The sequence below is a fragment of the Triticum dicoccoides genome, chromosome 2B, assembly GCF_002162155.2.
Source record: "Triticum dicoccoides isolate Atlit2015 ecotype Zavitan chromosome 2B, WEW_v2.0, whole genome shotgun sequence".
In the NCBI taxonomy this organism is placed as follows: domain Eukaryota; kingdom Viridiplantae; phylum Streptophyta; class Magnoliopsida; order Poales; family Poaceae; genus Triticum; species Triticum dicoccoides.
Genome location: NC_041383.1, coordinates 126004155 through 126011642, shown reverse-complemented (window position 1 = coordinate 126011642; position 7488 = coordinate 126004155). Strand labels below are relative to the sequence as shown.

The 7488-nt window shown below is 44.5% G+C and overlaps 2 protein-coding genes across 2 annotated transcripts; both read right to left on the bottom strand.

The window, feature by feature from the left end:
* Nucleotides 1-432: 432 nt before the first annotated feature.
* On the bottom strand, nucleotides 433-3390 carry LOC119362544. Its single transcript, XM_037627785.1, has 3 exons — nucleotides 2932-3390; nucleotides 2232-2538; nucleotides 433-852 (listed from the first exon to the last, which is right to left on the bottom strand). Exons 1-2 carry the CDS (start codon nucleotides 3313-3315, stop codon nucleotides 2233-2235), a joined length of 690 nt encoding a protein of 229 aa, XP_037483682.1. The 5' UTR covers nucleotides 3316-3390; the 3' UTR covers nucleotides 433-852; nucleotide 2232.
* A 1262-nt stretch (nucleotides 3391-4652) lies between these two features.
* LOC119362543 lies at nucleotides 4653-7488 on the bottom strand. Its single transcript, XM_037627784.1, has 3 exons — nucleotides 6961-7488; nucleotides 6468-6771; nucleotides 4653-5068 (listed from the first exon to the last, which is right to left on the bottom strand). The coding sequence occupies exons 1-2, from the start codon at nucleotides 7348-7350 to the stop codon at nucleotides 6469-6471; spliced, it is 693 nt and encodes a 230-aa protein (XP_037483681.1). The 5' UTR covers nucleotides 7351-7488; the 3' UTR covers nucleotides 4653-5068; nucleotide 6468.

Genomic DNA, 7488 nt, shown 5'->3' with positions numbered 1-7488 from the left:
AATCAGTGGATAACTTGTGGTTATGGGTGGCTGTACGACTCGCTTCCCCGGCCGCATGACCAGTTCGGTCTTTTCCTTTTCTTTGCCTCCCATCTACGAAAAGTTTCCACAGACCAGTTCGCTGTCACTGGCCCTGTGCGTACTCAGTCTACTCTGTTCATTGAGAGGAGTATCTAGCTTTGCTTTGATAGTCATATATTCTGGCTGTTCCATGAAGTGTCCTTTCAAATCTTTGGTAATCGTTACGCCACCGCCCATCCACGTCCATATACACGCCAAGTACTTGGCGCATATATATATATGTATACAGGAGTACAGTAGATTACCCCGCAAAAAAAAAGGAGTACAGTAGATCACCACCCCTAACTAACCACTAAGATATATACCCAAACATACATAACCCACTTGCGAAAAGTTACCGAGCATACAACATAAGAACCCGAGACCGACGGTGGCAGTGATACCAATTCATCACCAGATCAGTGTCTCATGGAAGCATTTTCTTCCAGTAGGGTATTACAATGGGAGCATGAACGAATTGCACCATCATACACCAATAATCTAGTGCAAACTTGTAAGGGAGTCGCGCGGCTATTGTCGCCACGCCCATAATGCCCCAACAAACTCATGGCTATTGACGATTACAATCTAGTACTGGCAGAAATAAGCATGTCTACAAAACTTTTCATGGCTAATGACGATTCGGCGCATATACTAATAGAAACAAGCAAGTCTGCAAAGACTCTTTTTCACCTGAAAACTTGTATCTGTTGGGATCACTCCAACCATCAGCAGAATGGGTACAGTAGCTCCTTGCAAAATTCTTCCGACACCTTCTGTTCTTAGCTTCGCCTGCCAATAACCCAACCCAATACTTGATCAGATTACCACATATAGGAACATTGTCATATCAACATTAAGTCATTAACCATCCAGGTATCAAACAGTATAATTTCAAGTACTGTAAATCTAAAGGCCATGTCACTCATTTTCCAGCAATGAGGTAACTTCTATCTTGTGAGATAGTACAGAATTCGAATATTTCTCGTCCTTTCAATTGGTAGTGCTAACAAACACACAACTGATGATACGAACTTGCAACCCCAGAAATTAACTGTTCTGAAAGGCATGTGTGCCAAAATGTAGTGGCATAGGCGCATAGCACCACCTTAAAGTACTAGATGTGCGTCCATTTACTGTCATGTTATTTATTTACATGATCAAACAGTTTACTTTTTTTACTACAGCATAAAAGCATGCTTTAAACTGTGTCACAGACCAGTGGACAAAGCCACAATGGGCATAGCGCCACATAAAAGTTGATAAATGTTAAATGAACTAGATGGAGAGATATGGAACAATGGAGACTCGCTGGAGCACACAGCATTGAGCCCCCTTTCGGGGAGATTACGTGAGATATCTCTTTTGCTCGTTTTCTTTCGGGAGGGAAACACTGAGCCTACGTGCTAAGCTAACCCTCCCGAATAATCCGATCACTTGATCAACCTTTTTGTAACATCTCTTCTGCTAAGAAGCCAGCAAGTCTGGATCTTTCAAAAAAAATGTTAAATGAACTAGAAGTGTGACATTTTACCGTCATGTTATTTATTTACATGATCAAACAGTTTACTTCTTTTTACCAGTCACGAAACATGGCAGTCACAATTGCCAAATGCAGCTAAGAAGAGTAGACTCATATGCCATAGCCAAAGCTTGAAAACATTGGGTCCTCCCATTGGTTTCAATGAGGAAATTATCAATGACAGGAGTTTTCTCAAACAATGTTACAATCTCACTCGCTGCAAAGATAAAACGGTTGCAGGGGACCATGGAGTGTAAACAATTAATATTCCTTTTTTCTAATACATGGAAACGATCATTTTTATGATCGTCACTTCATAACAAAGGCATATAGTAGAAGTGTAGAACTGAATCAGTTGGCACCTTGCACAATTTAAGATCGATGCCAGTCCGAATTTTATCATGAATGCTAATATGCGATGACCAGAGGAAATAGCAAAATCATCATTGGTTTTATATAGAACAATGCTCCATCTTAACAAATATGAACACCAGTAGTCACTAAGTTAAGATAAATGGTGGCGAACTAACAACACTGATGTTTCCATGATATTAAGAGGCTACACAAAATATGCACATTATAATTGAGAAAGATCATATGACTCAGAGATACAGGGGAGCAAAGCGAAGGGGGACATAAATATATATACCTCAACAGAACTGCGATGGTGCTTTCCTGTCTGCCTGGTACTCCCTCCAGAAACTAAGAACGAGAGCTGGCATCATAACAAAGCAAGCTGTCGCGTGCGCACCAGATATCCCCACATCCATGATCACCGAACCAACCACTTCCCCCTGAGACATCGATCCCTCCACATGTGGCGACATCATTGCTACCAGAAAACCAGCAACCACTAGCAGGATAAAGGCCACGTATGCGACAAATCCAAGCACCATGGGCCGCAGAAGCCTAAAGAAGCGTGCAACGGACACCGGCCTGGTTGCTCCTAAGGCGCTCTGAGGAGGACAGCAATTTGAACAAAACCATACGGATGAACATTATATATGGAATGGTTCGGAAATGGCAGGATGGAAATGAAGTGATGAACACACATGGAAAAAAAAACTACTACTACTACTACTACTCAGGATAACCTGAACTACGAAATTAATTAGATGGCAACTTAATTAGAACATAATGATAACCCTGGCCTGAACTACTACCACTACTGCTACACATCAGGACAGCCTGAACTACGAAATTAATTACTAGCATAATGTACTATGGCAGCCTAATTAGAACATAATCATAACACTGGCCTATGTACTGCTGCAATTCGACCGGAATAAAGATCACGGGGAGTTTTTTTTTTTTTTTGAGGAATCACGGGGAGTTAATTTGCACGATACCTTCTTGAATCCCGAAGTGGAGCCAGATACAGGTGCAATCACGTAGGCCACGCGCTGGGCGCACAGCTGCAGGACGACAAGCGCGAGCAACACAAGGAAGTTGTAGACGCAGACCTTGAGAGCCCCGTACGTGAGCGCCTGGAGGAAGAGGAAGGGAGCGGAGCCCTCGCCCCAGGCGCGGCGCGCCACGACCTTCGCAGCCGAGGCCGCGGAGGCGACCCACGCAGTGGCGAAGCCCAGGCAGGCGAGGGCCTTCGCCGCGACGCAGAGGACGAGCCCGAGCGCCAGCATCCAGGCAAGGGCGAAGCGCACGACGACGGTCCGCGCCGGCGGGGGCTGCGGCGGCGGCGGCCGCGAGGGCAGCACCGCGTCGGCGACGGCCATCCCGGCACGGGAAACCCTAGCTCCTGGAAGCTTCTCGCCCTGGGAGGAGCCGGAGTGGTTGAGTTGGCGGAGCGAGGGGCCGAGGGGTTTGTGGGAAATGGGGATTAGCGAGGAACAGGGGAGGGGGTTTTGCGGCCAGCTGTCCCGCTTCCCTTCCGGGTTCACTTCTAGCGGATGCGGATTCGGGTTCTTACTGGGTACGTGGAAATGGTGAGTGCTCGATTCGATCTTGCGCAATTACGGAATTTCTTTGTCGATAAGAACTACCGAATTTATCTTTTGATAAGAATTACCGAATTTCTTGTTCAAGCCACCGGGTGAAATGTTTAGATTTATTACTGAATTTTCTTTCAAACAAGATAATAAGAATCGAGTTCCGGTTAGGGTTTTGAATTTCAAGACTAGTGTCAAACAATTGTGATTGCTCGATTAGGTGGATTTTCATGAAGAATCGACTTGAATGGAGTATACAATATTGTGGCTAGGTGATATATAGATATGATTGTATTTTTTATTATTTTTTATGTTCCTTGTAATTGCCATGCATGATTGCTGATGAATAGATTGGATGTTTTCCCTGGAAAAAAACTAAGACTTCTGATAGATCTTTCCGTCTGGAAATATATTTTGATTGGAAGGGAAAATAATTTCTATAAGGATAACACACCCAATAAGCAGATAAACAAATACAGTTGCAGTTTAATGCAATGTACTGAAAAAAATTGATGCTATGGACCACAGTCCATCATGCATATCTAAGAAGGGGCTTCACATATTACCATCGACAAAACAAAATTAAGTTTTCAACAATTCAGAACGAAGGCAAGCAGATACCTCATCCACAACGGAGAACGGACAGGGCATGTTGCTTTGGCGATGAGCTCCAACAACGAAATTCAGTTGACTGAACTTTTAGTAAAAAATGAAAGAAAAAGGGCACACATCTTTTTTTCAGGTTAACAAATCTTGTAAACAGAAAATGGGAAAAAAATTGTCTAGTCGATTTTTCGACCGTAGCTTTTACGCTAATTTTTTCTTACATTGAGAGATTTTGCGCAAAGAATCTGTCATCGCTCAACAGAAAACCAAACTGAATAAAAGTTAAACGAAGGCTTCTTCATTTTATCCATGCATTGCGGTTGTCAAATTCAGAATAACAAATTGGTGAACAAACCGGTCTTGTGTACCCTCTTAATGGTTCAGCTCGGTCGTCTTTGTAACATAGATATTCAATGCAAATTTATTTACCAAGTATCCGACACTGATTGCGTATTTGTATCTCTGGTTGTACCACTTGCAGACCATGCACACAACATAAGAATGCAAACCGACATCAGTCGTACCAATTCATCACCGGATTAATGTCTCATTGAAGAATTTTCTTCCAACAGGGTAGCATTACAAAGATAGCATGGACGAATTCTACCATCATATACACCAATGCTCTAGTGTAAACTTGTAAGCGAGTAACGCGGAATATCGAATATCGTGACCGGACCCATAATGAGCCAACAAACTTCATGGCTATTGACGATTAGGATCTAGTAATAGCAGAAAAAAGCAAGTCTACAAAAGTTTTCATGGCTAATGACGAGTACGGTCTACTAATAGTACAACCGTACGAAGAAGTCTGCAGAAACTTTTCTTTTTCCTCTGAAAACTTGCATCTGTTGGGATCACTCGCAACCATCAGCAGAACGGGTACTGTAGCTCCTTGCAAAATTCTCCGGACACCATCTCTTCTTAGCTTCGCCTGCCAATAACACAACCCAAAATTTGATCAGATTACCACATATAAGAACATTGTCATATCAACATTAAGGATTCAATAGTATAGTTTCAACTACTGTAAATCTAAAGGCAATGTCACTCGGTTTCTAGCAATGAAGTATCTTCTATCTTGTGAGATATTATAGAATTTGAATATTTCTTGTCCTTTCAATTGGTATTTGGTAGTGCTAACAGATACAAGGCAGATAATATGAAGTTGCAACTCAGCAATTAACTCTTCTCAAAGGCACAGCTACCAAAATAAAGCGGCGTAGTACCACCCTAAAGTACAAGTTGTGCGTCCATTCACTGTCATGTTATTTATTTACATGATCAAACAGTCTACTTCTTTTAATTGAAGTATAAAGGCATTAAACCGAGTAAGAGAACAGGGGACAAAACGGAGAATGCATCAGTGGCGTTGTCCCTGATTAGAGAAGATGTTGAGGCCTTCAGGACTACCCGGAGAGATGGATAGAGTTGTGTCAGTGTTTTGGCTGAGTGAGGGCGTGCTTTCTTGGCCCTGCTGTTGTTTCTTTCTCTGTAAGCTTTTAGGTGATAAACACTACTTCCTTCTTACTCATGTTAGCCGATGCAAAAGCAGAGGTCCTGCTAGTTCCCGCCAAAAAGAACAGGGGACAATGGCACGATGGCACTTCTACCAAAATGTGGTGGCATAGCGCAACATAAAAGTTGATGACCGTTAAAGGACAAGAAGTGTCCCATTTTACTGTCATGTTATTTCTACATGATAAGACAGTTTACTTCTTTTTACCAGAGTCGCAGAACATGGCACAGAGTCATAGTTGCCAAATGCAGCTAAGTAGACTAGACTCATAAGCAATAGCAAAAACTTGAAAACTTTGGATCCTTCCATTGGTTTCAATGGAGAAATTATCAATGACAAGAACTCTCAAGAAAGGTGCTTGCAAACAGTTTGGAAGCATGCGGGCATTACTATAATCTCACCCGCTGCAAAGATATAATGATCACACGGAACGATGGAGCATAAGCAGTTAATATAGCTTTTTTATAATATGTGGAATCGATCATTTTTATTATCATCACTTCATAATAGAAGCATACAGTAGAACTGCATCAGTTGGCTACTCGCACAATTTAAGATCGATGCCAATCTCAATTTTATCATGAATGCTAATATGCAATGACTAGAGGAAATAGCAAACTCTTCGTTGGTTTTATACACAACAATACTCCCATCTTAACAAATATCAACACCAGTAGGCAGTGAACTAAGATAAATGATTCCATAGGCAGTAAACAAGATAAACGATTCAATGTATCTGTGCTGTGAGCCATATGATCTTTTCAATTGATGTGCATCTTTCAAAGAAGAGAGGAAGAGGTAAATGTGTATATACCTCAACAAAACTGCGATGGTGCTTTCCTGTCCGCCTGGTCCTCCCTCCAGGCACTAAGTGCTAGAGCTGGAATGATAACAGAGCAAGATGTCGCGTGCATAGCAAATATCCCCACATCCACGATTACAAATCCAACCATTTCTCCCTGAGATACCGATCCCTCCATATGCGACATCGCTGCTAACAGAAGACCAGCGATAACTAGCAGGATGAAAGGAACATCTGCCATGAGTCCAAGCACCGCAGTGCGGGGTAGACTAAACGAGTCTGCAGCTGAGTCCGGCTTGATTGCTCCCAAGGCGCGCTAAGGAGGACAACAATTTCAAGAAAACCACATGGATGGGCATGAGTACACATGGGATGGTTCCGAAATGGAAGGATGCAGATGAAGTGGTGAGCTCAAATGGAAACACTACTGCTACTCATCCACTAGCCTACGTCCTGCTGTAATTCGATCAGGATAAATGTCACAGGGAGTTAATTTGCACGGTACCTCTTTGAATTCATGACGGGATCCACGTACAGCTGCAATGACGTAGCCCACGCACAGGCCGCACAGCAGCAGGACGCCAAGCGCGAGCAAGACAAGGAAGCCGCAGGCCAAGACCGTGAAACCTCCGTACGTGAGCGTCTGGAGGAACAGGAAGGAGGCGGAGCCCTCGCCCCAGGCGCGGCGCACCACGACCTTCGCAGCCGAGGCCGCGGAGAGAATCCACACGACGGCCCAGCCCAGGTAGGGGAGGGCCCCCGCCGCGACGCGGAGCACGCGCCCGAGCGCCAGCATCGGGGCGAGGGCGAAGTGCACGAGCGCCAGCACCACGACGGCGATCCGCGCCGGCGGCGGCGGCGGCGGCGAGGGCAGCGCCGCGTCGGCGACGGCCATCGGTCCGGGAAACCCTAGCTCCTGGAAGCTTCTCGGCCTCGTTGGGGCGGAGTCGCGGAGTGGTTGGGTTGGCGCAGCGAGGGGACGGGGGTTTGTGGGAACGGGATTAGTGACGGGGGTTGGGCTGCGCAGCGAGGG

Excerpts from the sequence above, each read along its gene's own strand:
- LOC119362544 (XM_037627785.1), bottom strand. The coding sequence starts at position 3,315 with ATGGCCGTCGCCGACGCGGTGCTGCCCTCGCGGCCGCCGCCGCCGCAG. Across the intron at positions 2,539-2,931 it reads CCACTTCGGGATTCAAGAAG|AGCGCCTTAGGAGCAACCAG; the intron begins GTATCGTGCAAA and ends TGTCCTCCTCAG.
- LOC119362543 (XM_037627784.1), bottom strand. The coding sequence starts at position 7,350 with ATGGCCGTCGCCGACGCGGCGCTGCCCTCGCCGCCGCCGCCGCCGCCG. Across the intron at positions 6,772-6,960 it reads CCCGTCATGAATTCAAAGAG|CGCGCCTTGGGAGCAATCAA; the intron begins GTACCGTGCAAA and ends TGTCCTCCTTAG.